The sequence below is a fragment of the Pagrus pagrus genome, assembly GCF_965226575.1.
Source record: "Pagrus pagrus genome assembly, chromosome: 9".
In the NCBI taxonomy this organism is placed as follows: domain Eukaryota; kingdom Metazoa; phylum Chordata; class Actinopteri; order Spariformes; family Sparidae; genus Pagrus; species Pagrus pagrus.
This window is the reverse complement of record NC_140193.1, coordinates 19,425,776-19,445,165: the sequence shown is the minus strand read 5'-3', so window position 1 is coordinate 19,445,165 and position 19,390 is coordinate 19,425,776. Positions and strand designations below refer to the sequence as shown.

The window sequence follows — 19,390 nt, the reverse complement described above, 5'->3', positions numbered from 1 at the left end:
TGATGAATCTCATGTGGTATGATTGAAAGCTCCAGAACAGCTTCTAATGCAAATAAAGCAGTTTTTAAAAGGCAAAATGTATAAGATTCACTTTGAAATAAAAAGTTATAAAAAAGTGAATTTGAACTTTTTACTGTTAAATTCTCCATTGTGAAACTCCATCAGAGGGCAGTGTTGCTCCTTCACATCTCCGTCTGACGAGTATGCACCAGACTGACCAAAACCAATGCAGAAAGCGTGACATTTAAAGGGGGAATGTCCAGAATAAAGCAAAATGGTAGCTCCAAACCTGTTCACACGAGAGTAAATTAAGGAGAAACTCATTTCCAGACACTGTGGTGTATGACAGAGCTGTGACTTAAACAGCCTGCAGTTTTTCTGTCTACTTTTAGCATTTGACCCACAAAACTATCCAGAATATTAATAACCATCTTCATTGGCTTTAGAACTTCCTGCCCCATTTAATCTTAAAATCTGATGTCAGGCCCGGCCTCTCTCCTTCTACTTCCCATCATACCTATTATATCCAGTGTGTAGACAGAGTGTGTAGTGTGTGTAATGTGCAGTGTGTAGACAAAGGGCTGTCACTCTTGCTGCTGGAGTGGTCATGAACAATACCTCGAGCCCCTTGGGCCACATTACACCGCAGAGACTCGCATAAAGGGACGAGAGAGGGAGCGCAGGCAGCCTCTGACTAATGGAGAGAGAAATCAAAGGGATAAGCAGCTCATATCCACTGAGTGATCTCATAGGGAAATATAAAAGCAGCATGTCAAAACACTGAGGAAAACCTGCTCCATGATTTATTTTTGTTTCCATAAATTATGCATGTTCCCGTTTAGATAAACGAAAGGACAAAAAAGGACAAATGTGTTGTTTTACTACTGATGTAAAGAAACCTGGAACAGAATTAAAATATAAAGGCAGGTTCCATCTTAAGATGTGGTGGTGGGACTGTTTCATCCAGATCTTAAACAAATCATCTTGCCATTAGTCCCAAAACACCAAGCCAAACCATACCTCTACTTCTTTCGTTCTAATCTTTTAATTAAAACAGGCTGCTGACAGTAAGACAATCATGCATACTTAAAGAGGAACTATGTTGTTTGAGTGGCAAAATCCAAACTCAGGATTTTAATATTTACAATATTAATGAGGTAATGAACAAACTCAGAAATCTTTATTTTTATAAATAAACACGCTGTTCTCAGAGGAAAATATGGTCCTTAAAACACTGTTTGAAGCTCGAAAGGTGGCAGGGTCCGCCACATATAAACAAAGTAAAACAGTATGACATTGTGTTGTCCTTTAAGGTCAGTTTGTTTATTCAGTTTAATCAGTCATGAAAAAGAAGAGAGTTTGTTTATTTAGTTTGTTTAGGCATAATAAAAACAAGTCAATGAAGATCTTTGTCTTACGATTAAAATTTCTTCCCCAAAGCTACATAGTGTATCTTTAACATAGTGTTGGAAAATACTCCAAAATGTGTATTTGGCCACTAAGTTCATCACTGCTAATAGAGTGCTGCTAATAGTTTTCTTTCACATCACTGTCTCAGTTATGTGCATTTAGGGGAAATGGGGAAAAATTAAATAAAGTTTTGCTTGCTTCTCTTAATGGCTTTACTTGGAATAAAAAAAGGGATAAAAAACTAAATTAAAATCTTAAATAGCCAAACAATGCTTTCAGAAGAAACAAGTTAAAGGAATGCATTTTCATTTTGTTCCTTTCCAGTGTTAAGTGGTTAAGTGGTCAAGTGGTTCTTGTGCATGTAAAAGTTCTTGAAAGTTCAAAAAGTCAAAGTCCACATCAACAGAAGCTCCTCTCTCCCACAGAAAACACTGCTCCTCAAATGCCTCGTCAGTAGTCTTGCCTTTAGTGACATCACATTACTACACAGAGTCACACACTTGCATAAATTATGCCTAGCTACTGAGTTGGCAGGAAAGAAATTGATTTAGCACAGCTGCTCTATCGTTGTTAGCGGTGCTGGCTCAGGTGTGCGTGAGGTGACCAATCAGAGCAGACTGGGTATTCCGGAGGAGTGCGGGCCTTAAAGAGACAGGAGCTAAAACAGAGCGTCTCAGACAGAGGGGGAATACAGTACTGGACAGTATGAGGAAACTCAAGTGTTTATTGAGCATGAAGCATGTAAACCTATTAGTAACCCAAAATAAAATGATGAGCCTGACAATTTGTAATATGTCTCCTTTAAGATGAAATCCAATAAGGCCTAGAAGAAGAAAGAAACCTTGTGGGTTCAGAGATATTAGAAGATAACTGGGATCAAAACAGCATCAAAAAGTAAAAAAAACCAAACAGGTATCACAACATATCTGAACGTCAGTCCCACATTGTGAAATTACTGTAGACTATTTATAAATATATTTACACATTGGTCCAAACAGGAAACAAAGTCACAACAGATATGCAGCAACAGATCAAGCATAACAAAGTTTTAGTAGTTTGGCTACACAAATATAATATACAGCAGCATTCACAATATTTCCACTTCTTTTTATCCTTGTGTGCAGTAAGAATAAACTCTTAACTGCTTCCAATGATGAAAAGTCAGTGCGATGGTCCCATAATCATGCACAGCAGTCTACAGTGTGTCTACATCAGGGTATTCCTCCAGTCTTGTGGTATCAATCCCCAGAAATCATTCATCTGTCGTGGCTGGTTACAAACAGTCCTCCTGCCTCCACCTGTCCTCCCCACAGCCTACACGTCCAGCACGTGGTGCAGGTATGAGATGTAACAAATGGCGAGCCGCAGGATCTCAATCTTGGACAGCTTCTTGTCCGGTGGGAGGGTCGGCAGCAGCTTCCTCAGCTCCGCAAAGGCCACATTGAAGGCCACCACGCGCACCCGCTCCCTGGTGGCGTGCGCGGATCGATATTTGGCTGTCGCGCGCCTCCTCCGCCTCTTCTCCTCCCTGCTGAGGCCGGCCACGTGCACAGAGCGCGCGGGTTCGGTCGGCATGGAGCCACAGTGCGCGTTCAGAGTGTCAAGGAGGGTCTCTGAGTCTGTTTGATCCCAGGGAGGGTCGGAGCCGGGCGGGTCCGAACTGAGCATCATGGTTCTGGTGTCAGACTGGAAAGATCCTGAAGAGAAGGTGTAGAAACACATCCAGAAATGTTTGGAAATGATTCTGGTTCAACTTTTTTAGGACTCATTGTACAAAAAATGTGCTGAAGTATGAAAAATACAAAGTAGTAGTAAAAGTAGTCTAACAAGGCCTAATACATGTATTTTTACATGTATGTAGATACTGTATTTTATGGGTCGACCCGCCTGGACAATTATCGAATCCCATATTCAGCATTTTTCTGATAATCAGAGTGTGTTTTCTTCTCTTTTGTTTCATTTTTTGCATATAACTGCTGATGAAATAAATTACTTTACGTATTCTGAAAAGTAACAAGTACTTAAACTTGTGAAATAAATGTAGTGGAGTAAAAAGTTCAACATTTGCCTCCAGTTGTAGTGAAGTGGAAGTGGAAAGTAGCAGGAAATGGAAATACTTGAGTAAAGTACAAATAGGCTACCTCAAAATTGTACTTAAGCACAGTACTTTAGTACATTTACTTAGTTCATTTCATCACTGGAGGTGGAGTAAGAGGATGTTAAACTTGAACCAGCTGCTAAATCCAGTAACTTTTAAGAATAAAACATTCATGTGATTGGTTGTTTCCCCAAAAAAAAAACAGCTGCTTTTCGTTGTCGTAGCCATCGATCAGGGGAAATATGGAGTGAAAGTAGGCTGAATGAATAATTTAAGTGGTGAAAATAAAGAAAAGGAGCTGCTGATGTTATTGATTTTACTATAAACATGGATACTTTGTTTTTTGTTGCTTCCCCAATCATTATTAATGACTGATGACATGTGGGGCCATGAACTTTGTTGGCTTCTGAAGGGGGGCATGACTGAAAAAGCTATGTGTTAATCACTGGACAATGAAAACTGTCAAAATATGAAACTGAACCAGACAAAAACCCTAAAATAATAGGGACTCGTGCTGCCCCCTAGTGGCGGTCCTGTACACTTGCTGCCAGCAGAGACTCGGCGCTGTCCGAGGTGCTGAAACTGAAGCGAATGCGACTCATCAAGTCACTGATAAGATTGATATTAAATACTTAAAATGCACCTTTACTGTCACAAACAAACTGAAGACTCAAATGAACAAGTAACAGACTAACACCAGCTGTTCTGCCTTGTGAAATGACTTCATATACACAGGAAATGTAAAGAATTACCGCAGTTTTTGGCGCCTTCTCTGTGTGTTTAAGAAAAATAAATGTTTCCTAACACACTAGACTCAAATCTTTTCTGCGCTGAAACACTTTTTCTTTTTAAAACAGAGCTACATGTTTCACACAGAGCAAGAGTGGCTTGTTTAAGACTTGGGTTAATTTTCTATATTCTTTATGTGTTTAAATGTAAAGTAGCTCTATCTCTGTCTTAAGTTTTAATATTTATTTATTTGTCTAATGTATTAAGCCCTTATTGGGGTTTCTTTTTGGCTCTTTGTGTGTGTCGTGTGTTTCGTTTGTTTTTAGTGATCTATTGTCTTTTTTTTCTTATGTGCAATAAATAAATAAATAAATAAATAAATAAATAAATAGATGCAACACACCATAGCATGTATAGCCTAAGCAAATATATAAAACTCAACAACAAATGCACAAAATATAGTCACAAGCGCGAACTCAACAATAAATACGTACAAGAAAATACAGATGGACCCATATGAAACGAAAACTGTCAAACAATACAAGACAATTCATGACTTCATGGCTGATCCCTCTTCATAAACTGTCTCAGTCTGAGTTTAAAGTGACCGCAGTCAGTTTGATTTTTATTAAAAGCTTTAATAAAAGTTTTAATCTTTCAATCTATTTAAGGAACACAACGAGAAGATCAAGTAGAGGTGCAGGAGAAGTAAACTTACCTTGCGCATTAGAAAGCCACCAGATTGAAGAATCTCACATATTACAGCCTCGTTAAAAACAGTCGGTGCAGGTACGTGAAGCACGCAAAGTTACCTCCGCTCCAGCCTCCATGATGTCCTGCGTTTCACTCTGTTGAAGTCAAACTAAGGAGCTGCATAGACACAGGACGCGGTGCGTGAGTGCAGCCCGTCATGGTGTCATCACACCCTTCAGGCTGGATGCTGTGTCTGGTCCCTCCACCTAACATCGCCTGGTGGTCGTGCGAGATAACACACTGTCTTTCTCTCTCTCTCCATAAGTGACGACACCCTCAGCTGGATAATGAGTGTTTGTTGTCTCGACCTCTTTCACTTTCACTCCCGGCGCGTGGAAAGGTGCGGAGCAGTTGGATTTGCAGGCGTTGTCTCGGCAGCCTCGATGTGGATGAGCATAAATGGATTGATTATAGGCTTAAAGATGTGAAACTACTTCCGATGACGCCATACTTTCCTGAATCCTGTTAGTTTAAGGTCAAGTGAGCACCTGCGACTAAATAGAAAGAGTCAAATTCCTTCAAAATAAAAGTAAAATAAAAAAACAGAAAGAGCTCATTCTTTGACTGGAGACAGATTGGGTCACACGTGTGAAGCCTGAGTAGGTGATGAGAGTTTTTTGCACATTTGCTTTGGTTAAAGGTGCACTATGTAGTTTTGGGGAAGGCATTTTAATCATTAACTGATTTTGTGCGCCCAAACAAACAACTACAACAAAAAAAAATCAACAAACTCTCTTTGTTTTCATGACTGAATAAACTGAATAAACAAACTGACCTTAAAGGACAAAACAATTTCATACTGTTTCACTTTGTTTATATGTGGCGGACCCTGCCACCTTTCTACCTTCAATCAGTGTTTTTGGGACCTTATTTTCCTCTGAGAACAGCTTGTTTATTTATAAAAATAAATATTTCTGAGTTTGTTCATTACCTCATTAATATTGTAAATATTAAAATCCTGAGTTTGGATTTTGCCACTCAAACAACATAGTTCCTCTTTAAGTATGCATGATTGTCTTACTGTCAGCATTGTTTGAATTTCTTCTCCAAAAACTACACTGTGCACATGCTCTGCCATGTGCAGCACAAATCAAGACAACTCATTAATGCAAGCAGGAAAAAAGAGACCGACACCAAGTTTAGTAAAGGTTGCAGTATCCGTGCACCAAAGCCTGATATCGTGGCTCAGTCTGTGTTTACAGGCTCTTGTGGTAGGTGTGGCATCACAGCTCTGGCATTTTGTTTTCGATCTGCTCATCTCTTAGTGGGAAATGTCACTGCTAATCATTGCTAACATAATCACTGCGAGCAGATCACCAAAGGGCCTCCACCTTTGTGCCGACGGTGGAAAAATGTTTCCTCTGACAGCATCAGAAATGGCACCATAAACACCCAGCGGGGATCATGTGTGATTATTGAGAAGGCCTCGGCATATGGCTAACATCATTATCATTCTCCCAGAGATGTGGCCACTTCTGTCCTGTTGATTGAGAAATATCATCATGGATACGCTTGCTCTCAGAATTGATGTGAGTAAATGGTATTTGCACCTGATTGGTTGGAGGGCATGAAATGCATTCTTTACTTTGCAAGTCTGGTAATGGTGCTGTATCATTGATTTGTATGTGTTTTATATTGAGATAAAGGGAGTCTAAATTGCATAAAAACTTAAGTCATTTCTAAGTGCTGTAGCGTAGGCAACTGGACTTGTTTCAGTTTCTTGGAGAGATTTCACCTCTCATCCAAGAGGCTTCTTCAGTTCTAAATAACTGGAGGGGAGTTGCAGGCTTTTTAACTATGTGTGGGAGTGTCCTTATAGACTCGTTAAGGAAACGTGTGAGTCACTGTTTGTATGTAAACCATCATGGGCTTTGTAAGATATATCATGATGTTGTGTGTGAAGTATGTAGTGGTTCCATGGTGTAATGGTTAGCACTCTGGACTTTGAATCCAGTGATCCGAGTTCAAATCTCGGTGGAACCTAATTTGAGGCACAGTTGATGTGTAGTTAAGAGCTTAGACATACTGCTTAAAGTAAAAGAAGTTGCATGTTGATGAAGGTTCTCAGTCATCCAGTATTTCTAAGTGCTGTATGGTAGGTAGGCAACTGGACTTGTTTCAGTTTCTTGGAGACATTTCACTTCTCATGCAAGAGGTTTCTTCAGTTCTAACTAACTGGAGGTGAGCTGCAGGCTTTTAAACTCTGTGTGGGAGTCCTTACAGAGTCGTTAAGGACACGTGTGAGCTCTGAGTTTCAGAGTCGTTAGTGCCACTTGTGGGTCGTTGACCCAACCGGCCTTCATGTGGGTTGCTAAGGCTAGGTGAGCCCAGGTGTGAATGGTTTTGTAGGTGGGGGATAAGTAATGTCTTAGGCCACCTCCTCTGTTCAAAGACGGCAGTTCCAGTTTGACATAGATGGATACTTTTACTCCTCTTTCAAACCATCTTTCTTCTCTGGCCAAGATGTTTACATAGTTGTCTTCAAAGGAATGATTTGTCTCCTTTAGATGTAAGTGGACAGCAGAGTGTTGACCTGAAGTCATTTAATTTCCACTGAACCTAGACTGTTAAACTGCCAATGTCATATGAGGGTACATTTGAACAGAAATTGTATGAAAGCAACACCTCTGTATTGGATGCTATTAGAATAGTTTTGGAATATATGTCATGCTCTCGGTAAAGTTACATGAGGTTCAACAATTACCTATTCTGCCATCTCTGTCTTTGTAATTTTATTTTTTTTTAAAAAAAGGTCAGGCCTTTTCTTGCCCTACTTCAAACACTTTAATTATTACCAACAAATCCTCAGAGGATGCCATGTCCACTGCCCTCCACTCAGTCTTCACACACCTGGAGAATAAGAACAGCTACATCAGGATGCGGTTTGTTGTCTTAGTTCAGCATTCAACATAATCTCACCCATGAGGCTGATTGGAAAACCAAACACTAAGGGCTGCAGTACAACACTCTGCAACTGGATATTGGACTTCCTCACAAACAGACCCCAGAGAGTTCAGAGTGGCAGTCACACCTCCTCTGTGTTAGTGCTCAGCGCTGGAGCCCCCCAGGGCTGTGTGCTCAGCCCCCTCCTGTTCACACTGTAAACCCATTACTGCACTCCCAGACATCAGCAGAACTCTATTGTGAAGTATATGGACGACGCGGCCATCATCAGTCGCATTACAAACAATGATGAGAATTCATACCAGGAGGAAATCAACAATCTTGCAGAGTGGTGCACAGAGAGCAATCTACTGCTCAATGTCAGCAAAACCAAGGAGCTAATAGTTGATTTTTGAAAAAAGGAGGCAAAGAAGTACACCCCTGTTTACATCAGCAGAGCTGAGGTGGAGCAGGGGAACAACCTGCTGCCATTTGGCAAAAGATACAGAAGTATCCATGGCCATACTACCTGACTACAGAGGTTCAGTTTTGTTTACAACCCTGGTCCTGTAAAAAGACAATGAATGAACCCTTACCTTTTTACGTTTATTAATTGTTAATCTGAAAAATTTGCCTTTCTGTCCATCAAAAATGTTCAAAGGTCACTTAAAAACATGTACATCCCAAAGAAAATGACCATTTATTACTAATCAATGCTGACATCTTTGTAAGTTGGGACATTAAACCTTTTAGCAAGGCACTGCAGCTGTAAATGAGTCAGTCTGATGCTGGCATTCCATGTGTACTGTCTACATGATGTCAAGATTTTTTTTAAGGGAGACAACAAAGGAGAAACTGCAGCTTCGATATACACACTAATCTTCCATTTTTCTCTGAAATTGTTATTTTATACATCTACTTATCAGTTTACAGTATCTAAAGGCTTCAGCTTTGACTGCAGAGCTTCAAAGCAGATTGAACAAAAACAGAATGCCTGATCCCTCCACATCTGTCCCAACTTTAACTCTATACTGCAGAGACCTGATAAGATCAGACACCTGGCCAGGACTAATGATGCAACACCATGAAGATTTCACCACCCAGACCCTTTTATTTCCAAATGCAATGAAAATATTCAACACTTGGCACCACTCAAACACAATCACTTGATTTTAGCAGAATCCCTCGTGGATGTATCACAGGAGGACTTTCAGGTTCTGTGCCCTTTGCTACCATCCACCTTGTCTCTCTGCGTCCTCTCCTCCCCCTTTTTTAACACCAGTTCCCCTGGGTTTAACTCCTCGTCTGTCTCAGTCCGGACACCATCTGTTTAAAGGCCAGAGTCACAAACCTCATCTCCTCCTCCTCATCTGCTCATCTGCTCATGCATGCATGCGCATGTGCATCTGCGTTTTAGTGAACGTGCATGTGCAAAAATCGTTGGCTCAGACCCTCAGTTAAACAAATTAATTGTCGGCATGCTTCCAAGTTTAAACTACTGTACATGTGGAGATGTACGTAATAACTGAATTTCAGTGGTGTTTTGCATATATGACCTCAGGTTTTCGTCCAACTTTCTGTCCCTCTTTACTTCCTGTTACTTTCTGTCATGTCCACTTACCAAGAAATCAACATACACATCACTGTATATGCAAATAAGTTCAAGTAGTTTAATTTTAATTTGGTCTCTATTTTCTCACCCCCCTCCCTCACTTCTCCTCTCTGTCTGGTTGCCATCTGCTGTCTTAAATTGTTTCTGCTGATTTGGAGTCAGATGACATCTAATCGATCAGCTTTGTCGCCATGGCTACAGTGATGAGGAGGATGAGAGGAGGGGGAAAGGAGGAGAGGTGAGACATCACAGCAGTTCTGCTGCACTTCTCGAGGTGTTTGTCACAACTTCCAAAAATACTTTCTTTTTAAATTAATTATTGAAGGAAGATGAGGCACCTCAGACGATAACGTCAAGCTGATCCACTTGATAAGCTTAAAAATTAAAAGAGAAGAGATTGTTGATTATTCTGGTGATTATTTTCTTTAAAATAAGCTTTTAACATAAAAGAGAGTGCCCCCGAAATGCACATTATTGGATATTTTAGCACAAGGTGATGTCTTCAGTATACAATGACATGGAACTTTTTCAGAACTTGAAAAAACAAATGTTTATCTCTCTTTCTTGGTGCATGACTTCAATGATAAACAAAATAATTAGTGTTCGGTCGATCTGCTAATCAGGTTATTGGCTAATAGTTCCAGCTCGAGACTGTGAGTCAGCTAAGAACCCTGACAAGATGGGATCAGATGAGAGGCATCTTATCTGAATATATGAAACTAGGGAGACAATGATCAAGGCATCAAGTGTTGTATAGGATATATATTGTAGGATGATTAATGCAGATTTTGCATTGTGTCAATACTGCTGGAATAGTCCGTTGATGTACTTTGATTGTAAACTCATGCTGATTGCAATTTTGTTTGATGTTCATGCTGATTCTTATGCTTGATGTATTTTAAATTCAGATTGTTATGCGAATCATTTATTTAGGGGGATGGCAGGACAGTCATCATTGTATTGTTTTTATTGCTATCCTAATGATCATACATGTCATGTTTGTTTGTTTCTTTCTATGCTGCACTTTAAACTGCAAAACCAGTAGCCCTTCTTGGACAAAGAAAGTTGAACTTGAACTCATCCCGGCTCAGATCACTTACTGGTTATACCAGCTATTCATTGCGATTCATAGCTATGTAAGTTAACTTAGGTGTATTTCCTCTAAACATGCAAAAATATGCGTATTTGTCTACAGGCACGTATACAAAACATATGAAGAATTACGCTTCTAGTAATACACTCAATAAAAGAATAATAAACTTTTACTTGGCTGAAGTGGAGCGCTTCTTTCAAGAAAGTTTTCCTCTCATCTTCTGTTAATTGACAACAAAACAAACAGTCTGTCTGCCACCTTAACAAGCTTTTACACAGTTTAATTCCAATCTGGCACTTAAAGTTCAGTTTTGTTTTCACGCCCAGGCACAAAATTCCCAGCTGTAAAGGAAGGGAAAGAACAATGGCTGCAGCAGTAAATAGAGCCCTTGTGAAGTATAACTGATAAAGTGAAGCTTAAATTGAAAAGCAGAATAGATTGATTTGTTGCACACCTGGGAATAACACTGGGGACAGCCTGTATGGGGTTCCACCTGAGTTAAAATTCAAAAGTTATCTCCTTCAAACTTAAAAACAGCGCCTTCAATTTGTCGCTTATTCCAGCTACTTAATTTAGACTTCTGCTCATCCAATTCACTCAGACTGACATTACAGAGGACACCTGTTTTCTAACTCCTCAGGGGACAGAGATAAAGACGGAGACTTTCACTTCAGTCGGGCAAATTTACCCCAGAAGCATCGACTCTTATCTCGGTACAAGCCTGCGCTGTAGCGTTAAATAAATATGCGCAAGGTTTGTCTGTCATCCTCTCTGTTAACAATGTAAGTCAGTGTTTTGCTGCTAGACGCTGCCACGGCTCAGTGAACATCACTTCATCGTGTTGCCTTCAGGGGCTTCGGCTCAGGAAAGCCTACTTAGCTGACAAACATATAATAAGTGGCTTATTATCCCGATGAGGATAGAAGAGGAAAGTACGAGAGGAAATGGTGGGCATAGAGTGAGATTAAAATATGCTGCACTGACTGGTCCATTGAAGTAGTGCAGAGAAATAGCAATTATCCTTAATTTCAAACTGAAGGTATAACATTTAATAAGAGACATCAAAAACTACAATGGAGGAGAGCACTGAAAATGAAATTTGATGACAAGGACAACATGATCGAAGTCGTGTTTGCAAATGCACAAGTCATTTCTCTGTTTCCTGTTCGTTTTTCTCTTTGGTGTTGCAAGCAGAGGGTTGCAACTCTCCGTATTTTGGGACCATCCGTTGCCAGGAAACTCATTCACAGCTGTCAGCTAGAGCAGACTGTCATCGCCCCTTTATAACTGAACTGAGGGCAGTTTATTTGTCTGACTCGAGAACAGCCAGGGGTGCAAAAATGATTAAAATTACTGGTCACAGCTCAGGTCAAATGCAATATACAGTAATAGCATTTCATTAAAAGGATCCTGCAGCTGACCTAAAGGTTTCCAGTTATGGTTATAGGAGAAGATCCAGACTGAGCAGACCATCTTTGACCACAGTATAAGAAAAGGAACCAAACTAATAGTGAAGTTTTGAGAAAGATTGTAGATTGCACTTTCCTCTCTTGAGGCTCTCATTGCTTTCAATCATTACAGATATCAGAAAACATTTATTTAATCTTATTTTTAGGTCTTAGTCACACTTTTTCGACCATGCACGATAGAAGCAGTGCAACTCAGTGTCCACGAGCATCAGTACAAATCAGGCTGAGAAATAAATGCAAAGAAACTGTTTTTATGAGAGACCAGAGTTTATAGCGACCAAAACCAGCATTTTTGGTCAAAACATAATGTTTTTCTGACCCTAACCAAATGTTTTTTGTGCCTAAACCTAACCAGAGCATGAACACAGCATTGTGACAGGAACATTTTGAAAATTGAACTAAAGAAACATAAAGTTTGAACTTATCTGTCGTTTTGCAGAAAGATACTTTGCCAACATTTGTATTTTGTTCCTTTATTTAGTCATGAAAACGAAGAGTTTATTTATTTAGTTTGATTAGACATGACAAAAACAAACAACTTTCTCTTCTGATTAAAATTTCTTTCCTAAAACTACAAAGTGCACCCTTGAATTCAGCAGAGTACGCCGTGTTTCAGGGAACTATTTTGAGAGCTATGATTTCATCTATCCACAACAGTCAAGAACGAGAGAAGCAGATATGGTAGAAGACACAGGATGAATACACTTTACTATGTAAAACTTTTTAGACATGACATTAACAGCAGGTGAAATCCTTTTTTGTGTCAGGATCATGTGTTTGTTGTTGTAATACTCGTTTTGGCCACACAAGGGTGAAGTGCACCAATAAGTTATGATGGATCACACTGCTTGTCTTGGCTGGACCCGGCCTACTCCACCTCTGATCGATTGTTCCTGCCAAGAAAAGCAGTGTGATCCATCATAACTTACTGGTGCACTTGAAACACTGGGAAACACTGCTTTTACTGCTTTGGCCATTTCCAAAAATTTCATCTTAAACCTCCTAACTGCTGGTTGTAATTGTTTTAAAACTGTATTTTATTACCATTCAATTATTTTAATTGCGTGACTGTATTTTCATTTGACTTCCAATTATTTCATTTTATTTGTTAAATTCAGGAATAATTGCAAACTTTTAGGGGTTTTGTTTTCTTAATCAAATTATCCTCAATTTTAATGGCTTTGGCTTTTTTACCAGCCCGTTGTAAGACTGCTTTTACTCTGTCAGTATTTTCTTTTCTTTGTTTTGTTTGAGTCAATGTCATTAACCCCCAGATGATCTGTAGAGTATAAATAAAGGTTGATTGATTGATAAGCTTCATCCTCTTCTGGCCAAAATTAATATTATTAAATGACTTAGACAGCCCTCTTATCACTTTTCACTGTCGCCTACAAAACCTGAAGTTACAGCTTCCTCTACTGACATTGACTCTGATCCAATTGTACTCCACTCATTGCCATTGACCACTGTTGCGCGTCACAAAGAATAAACAAATGCACGTTTCCATAAGAGCTTTCCATCTGCTCTGTCATCTATGCTGCATTTTAGAGGAAGCAATACTCAGCAACACTGACGTTTTTTTAAGGATACACCAGATGTACCCTCATGTGGCCACTTCTGTTTCATTAGAAAACCATTACAACAGCTTTTAGTTGAAGAGAGGAAACCACAGAAGCAGCTGTTGGATATAAATGTATGAAACTGAGCTCCTGCACGATCCGAATATGATGTTTTCACCAATCACAAACTTTTATTACATCTTACAACTCCAAACTTTGTATGAATATCCAAAGATAGTGCAGCTGCTGCCATGTCAGTCATGAGAAGAGGCGACTTCTTACCTCAGGTAATTCAACATGGAGCTAACTGGTTTGTGCTGCTCTCTAGTGGACGAGTGCATACTGTTTTGTGTAAGAAAAGCAATTCATGAGATATTTCTTGTAATCTAATCTCTCAAAGTGCTTACAGTAAATTCACTATCACCTGTGTTTAAAATGCTGACACAGTGTCTGAGTCTGGGCTTAGTGACATGATAGTGACACAGGAGAGGAAGTGACCTGATTAGCAACTGTTTTGAAGCGTCTGCTAACCCAAACTTCCTCCAGCTGAAACAACTTGAACGACTTTTAATTTGTATCCCTGCCAGGCAGAAGCGCCAAAAGCATCACAGTAAATCCTGGAGCTTTGTTTACCGGTGGTCATTCCCGTGATTAGATCAGTGACATTCATGAATCTGTTAAAGGTTGCAGTCTGCGTGCTTTACACCGATTCACTTCTGCCAATATAGCCACGATTCATGCCTCACCATCTGGGTGGCTGTTACTCACTTTGGCCTCCTCGAGCTCTGGCAGATATTCACATGCTGTGATTAAACCATAAACTGCAGCAAATCAATCTCTTCACTGGGGCAGAAACTGGACACTGTTGTCTTCTGGTGGTGAAAACTAGGAGGAGAATTTCTGTTTGGTAGGAGAGCCCCTGGGCATGCACGCCAAAAAGACACATAGAATCATTGAAGGAAACATAACCACTGCGGTGGAGGTTATGTTGGCACAGATATGTCGGTGTATATGTTTTCTGATATTGAACAATATGAACCTTTTTGGTTTTACACAACACGATGCAGAAAAAGATGCTTGGGGTGATTTAAAATTCCTAAATTCTCGGTGAAGTTTACTTTTTCAGTCCACTGATGTCATTTCAGACGATAAAGTTTATTGTTAAACTGTAAAATATCCTCCCTCTGTATATGTAAACACACTTGAGGGATCATTGTAAAGAAATGTGTGTATGTCTTGAGACCAAGACCGATCTCCAGCACCACAACATTACAAGCAGCAATATAATCTGAAAGCATTTAAAGTTTGGTCGAACAAATTGCTGCATTTTCTCACATTGACCACATGATGGCACTGTAGGCATTCTGCATTTCTCATAAAGACAAACCAGCCAAAGGCCTCTGTTTCTCCCTTTTTCACGCCCCTGAGTATACCCTATAATTGCCTGGTTGTGGTTCTCCTAACAGTGTTCTGCAGATGTTCCCTTTATGTTTATATGTCCAAAATTAGATACATAAACCAGAGCAAACACACACCGAATACCTGACATGTGGTGTGAAACATCCTTATGAGTACATCATGCAGCGTTGCAGCAAATCAGTCTGGGATCATGTAGCTCAGAACATCACAAACCATGAAAACATAGCTCCGAGCAAAACACACGATCCCTTCCCGTCACAACAGAGAGAATGCAGCCAGAGGCTTGATGTGAAACACAGCAGCGAGCAACAAACTAGTGTGGTGATGGTTGGAAAAACATAGAGGCCTCAGAGATGAAAAGACAAGGCCTCGTAAACACCAGAACGCGTCAATGATTTTGAATTTGAACAATGCATGTCGCGGTTTGACAAATCCTGCAGCTACCGATGCTTAAAACTCAAATCTGTCTCAATTAGTGAGAGACAAAATGAGAGACAAGGAGGAAGAAAGATTGCTGACATGTCCATATGTCTGACTCATGTGTGCCTATGTGCTATTACTGCATGTAGGGGTTGTTCATTATTAACCCCTCCTCCCCCTCCTCATAGAGGCTGGATAACTGGGATTTGGTCCCAGATGTGTGCCAGCTCATGTCTGCCTTTGATGTCCACTTTTTTTTTTTTTTTTCACGGGGAACATTCGTGAGCGGGCTCGACCGCAGGCAACTGTTTCTTCAGAGGATGGTAACGTAAAGGAAAACAGAGGCTGGAAACCAGGAACGGTATAGTGAGAGGATCACTCTGCCACATCTGCTTCATGTGGTTTGAAGACAACAGGAGTGGCCCATCACTTTGAAACATCTTGCGCACAGACAGACACGCATGCTCTCAAATATCCACCGTATAGAAGACACACAGGCGACATACGGTCTGTCTCTTTCTGGGCAGGCTATAATGTGGAAAGCACACATCATCTTGAAATAGAGGATGTGTGTGTGTGACAGTTTAAAACTAAATATGCAGCTGGTTGCACTGATAAAACCTACATATTTTTGGCTTTAAGTGGTGCATAAATTCCACTCCTCATTCCGCTGGAAGGATGTAGGTGTGTGGAGTCCCGAGAGATCCTCCCCCGTGCAGGCTGAGTGATTGATGAGCTTGATTGCTGATTGACAGCATCTGTGAGTGTGTAGATGAGCTGTATAAAACAGCACCTTGAGTCTAAAGCCCATCTTTTATGGTTGACATCTTAGCTTCAGAATGGGTGAGTGTCCTTCATGCTCTGATTGCTGTTACGTTGTAGTCTGATGTGGGCTTAGTCTCGGTCTCTCTCTTCTTTTTTTTAGCAGGAAAGAAAGTGTTGATTGTGTATGCCCACCAGAGCTCTGGCTCATTCAACGCTGCGGCTAAAGATGCCGCCAAGGAGGCTTTAACAACTCAGGGCTGCACAGTTGACGTGTCCGACCTGTACGCCATGAAGTTTAAAGCCACTGCTACTGCTGAGGACATCATCGGTATATAAATGTCTCACTTGCATCAGAGTTCTGCTTTTAGTTGCTCTTCAGTTTTGCATGAAATGTCTTTCTTTCTGTAGGAGACGTTCAGAACGCTGATCACTTCCGTTACGCCGAGGAGACCAAGCTTGCATGGGAGGCAGGAAAACTGTCGGATGATATCACCGAAGAACAACGCAAGCTCACTCGGGCAGACCTCGTCATCTTTCAGGTAGCGCCCAAGTGACTAATGTGTTTTGTCAAGCGTTCTTCATTAAACTAACTTTAAAACTCTTCTCAGTTCCCCATGTACTGGTTCTCTCTTCCTGCCATCATGAAGGGCTGGATCGACCGGGTGCTCACGCTGGGCTATGCCTTCTCACAAGAGAAGCGATACAGCAAGGGTGTCTTCAATGTAAGGGTTCAAATCAAGAGGTTTTCCTTTATGTAAGGCTTTTATTTCCTTAACTCATTTTCTTTCTCCAAAGGACAAGAAAGCCATGCTGTCCTTCACCACTGGGTCTCAGCAGTCCATGTTCAGTGCAAATGGCATTAATGGAGACATGAATGTCACACTGTGGCCACTGCAGGTACTGCCTCAGGATAAACTGACTAAACCAAGCTGTAAATGGGCTGTTGACTGTGACAACATAGCATTCACACCGTGTTTCTTTTCCAGAATGGCATCCTGCACTACTGTGGCTTCCAGGTTCTATCCCCTCAGATCTTCTGGGCTCCGTCTCACGTTCCCTCTGAGGTCCGCAGCACCATGCTGGAGGGCTGGCGTACACGACTGCAGGGCATCCTGGGAGAAGAACCACTTGCCTTCACGTCTCTGGACTGCTTCGACAGGGAGAAGGGTTTCCAGCTGAAGCCGGAGTTCCATGAGAAACACGCCGCCAAGGAGTTCGGACCGACGGTGGGGACCCACCTGGGCAAGCCACTACCACCACACAACCAGATGAGGGCTGGAAGCTGAAGATGGTGGAGCCTTGTTGAGTGTCGGGCCTTTGTCTTCATCCTGTCTGTGTGATCAATAAAAGCTGACTAAATATTATGACAGTTCTTGGAACATTTGTAACTCTATCGTTAAGGGCTGGGTTCTTGTGCTGGATGAGGTACAGCCAAGAAATGATCAAGGTACGGGACTTGCCTTGCTTAAATATGCAATCTTTGTTTGCACAATATTTAGTCTTGCAGTAAAAATGATTCTCCTGTGACTCAGCCAGTTTTAATGGAGACACAGTAAATGTTACTGGCAACCACAAGCCTTTTTATAGGCCATTTTCTTGACCAATGGTAAGCATTAGGCCATATGTTTGAAGGGTGCCTGGATCTTATTTGTAAAGATTTCCCTCTTGATGCATATTCAAGGCTTTTTCCTGCTCTTAACTGAGGAAGGTCAACTCTCCCAGAATTGTTTTCAGCTGGTAAAACTTTTCCAAGGCTGTGTCTTATCTCTCCAGTTTTGTACTCTGTTCTCAAACATTTACAAAAACGCATCAGCAGTCTCGTTATCGGCTCCTAACCCTGTCAGTTGGCGCAAACGTGACAAAGTGCAGATTCCTTTTATCTATTTGTCCAAATGTCCTCTGCATTCAAATTGGTTTTATGCCTTCATTGCGCTCAAAGGGTAACTCCACCAATTTTGCACTAAAGTCAGGTCTTGGGGAGAACTACATGTGTTTAATAAAGTGCCTTTTGTGGCTCCAGAGGAAGCTGCATGTAATCTGATAAATTACTTCCAATGATGTCACTCAGTGGCTAAATTGCAATGTTTTAAAATGGACTGTTTTGGAACAAATGTTCTGCAGAATCAGCAATCACTTTTTTCTACTGTGGGTTAATTTGCTGGAGGTTAAAACTTTTTTCATTTTTCAGGCTGGGAAATATTCACATCAATGTCCTTAAGTCAGAATAACTTGGGAAAACTGAGAAAATTATGGTACACGAGTTGACTTCAAAACCTGGAAAAAGGGTCATTACGTCACTGAATCTTGCTTTGGGGCCAGACTTTTGTGCCGACTCTATTGAAGTCTATGGGAGATGCATGGAGAAACCTGGAAAATTAATCACATTACATGCCGCTTCCTCTGGAACCACAAAATGTTTTATATATTACCTTTTTCACATGAGTAATACTCGAAGACTTGTAAACACACTTTAATATATAACAGAAATGTTGGAGTTACTCTTTAAAGCACATACTGTCCTATTTTAGAGCGGTATCCTGGTCCTGACCCCTCAGATCTGCTTTGCCTCTTTAGTCTCTCACTGCTTTGAAGGGGAAGAAGGGTCTCCAGTTGAAGCCTGACGTGCATTTGAAACATGCTTAACAAGGAGTTTGTTCAGACAGTGGGAAGCCACCTGGGGAAACTGCTCCTCCTCCTGACAGCCAGATCAAAGCCAGAGGGTAGTGATGAACACTGCCCTTTGGGTTCTGAGAGCACAATAAAGCTTCATCTCTTGCTGATCCGTGTGGAAATTTTGAATGTTTGGGCGAGCTAAGCTGTGTGTTTTTGAGCCGGTTATTTTGATCGTCTCGTGCCGTCAGGGAGAAGCTGAACTGAAGTGCTCTGTACCTTGTATGCAGACACGCTGACGACCAGGCGGGCAGGTTTGGCCTCTACGCAGGAACATAAGTGGCCGAGCTCTTTTTCCCAGAGAAGCAGCTTTTGTTTGGGTACGGAGGAAATGAGACGGGGAGGAGGGGGGGAGGGTTGGAGTGCGCACACTTAAGGAAACGGCCTTGCACTCTGATGTCCAGAGCACAGCCTGTGACATGTAGGAACTCGCTGGTGTGCATATTTCACAGCTGAGGTTCCACAAGGTCACCGGGTGTTTGTTTGAGTTTAGTCAGGTCCGTAATCACC

At 41.1% G+C, this 19,390-nt stretch overlaps 2 protein-coding genes across 2 annotated transcripts; one reads left to right on the top strand and one right to left on the bottom strand.

Annotated features, from left to right (window-relative positions):
- Positions 1 to 1,385: 1,385 nt before the first annotated feature.
- LOC311262063 (helix-loop-helix protein 1-like) lies at positions 1,386 to 5,232 on the bottom strand. Its single transcript, XM_084361205.1, has 2 exons — positions 4,956 to 5,232; positions 1,386 to 3,107 (listed from the first exon to the last, which is right to left on the bottom strand). Exon 2 carries the CDS (start codon positions 3,079 to 3,081, stop codon positions 2,725 to 2,727), a length of 357 nt encoding a protein of 118 aa, XP_084217331.1. The 5' UTR covers positions 3,082 to 3,107; positions 4,956 to 5,232; the 3' UTR covers positions 1,386 to 2,724.
- A 10,955-nt stretch (positions 5,233 to 16,187) lies between these two features.
- On the top strand, positions 16,188 to 17,574 carry LOC311262740 (ribosyldihydronicotinamide dehydrogenase [quinone]-like). The gene is made up of 6 exons (XM_084362396.1): positions 16,188 to 16,288; positions 16,371 to 16,538; positions 16,619 to 16,749; positions 16,819 to 16,932; positions 17,006 to 17,107; positions 17,197 to 17,574. Exons 1-6 carry the CDS (start codon positions 16,285 to 16,287, stop codon positions 17,494 to 17,496), a joined length of 819 nt encoding a protein of 272 aa, XP_084218522.1. The 5' UTR covers positions 16,188 to 16,284; the 3' UTR covers positions 17,497 to 17,574.
- Positions 17,575 to 19,390: the final 1,816 nt, after the last annotated feature.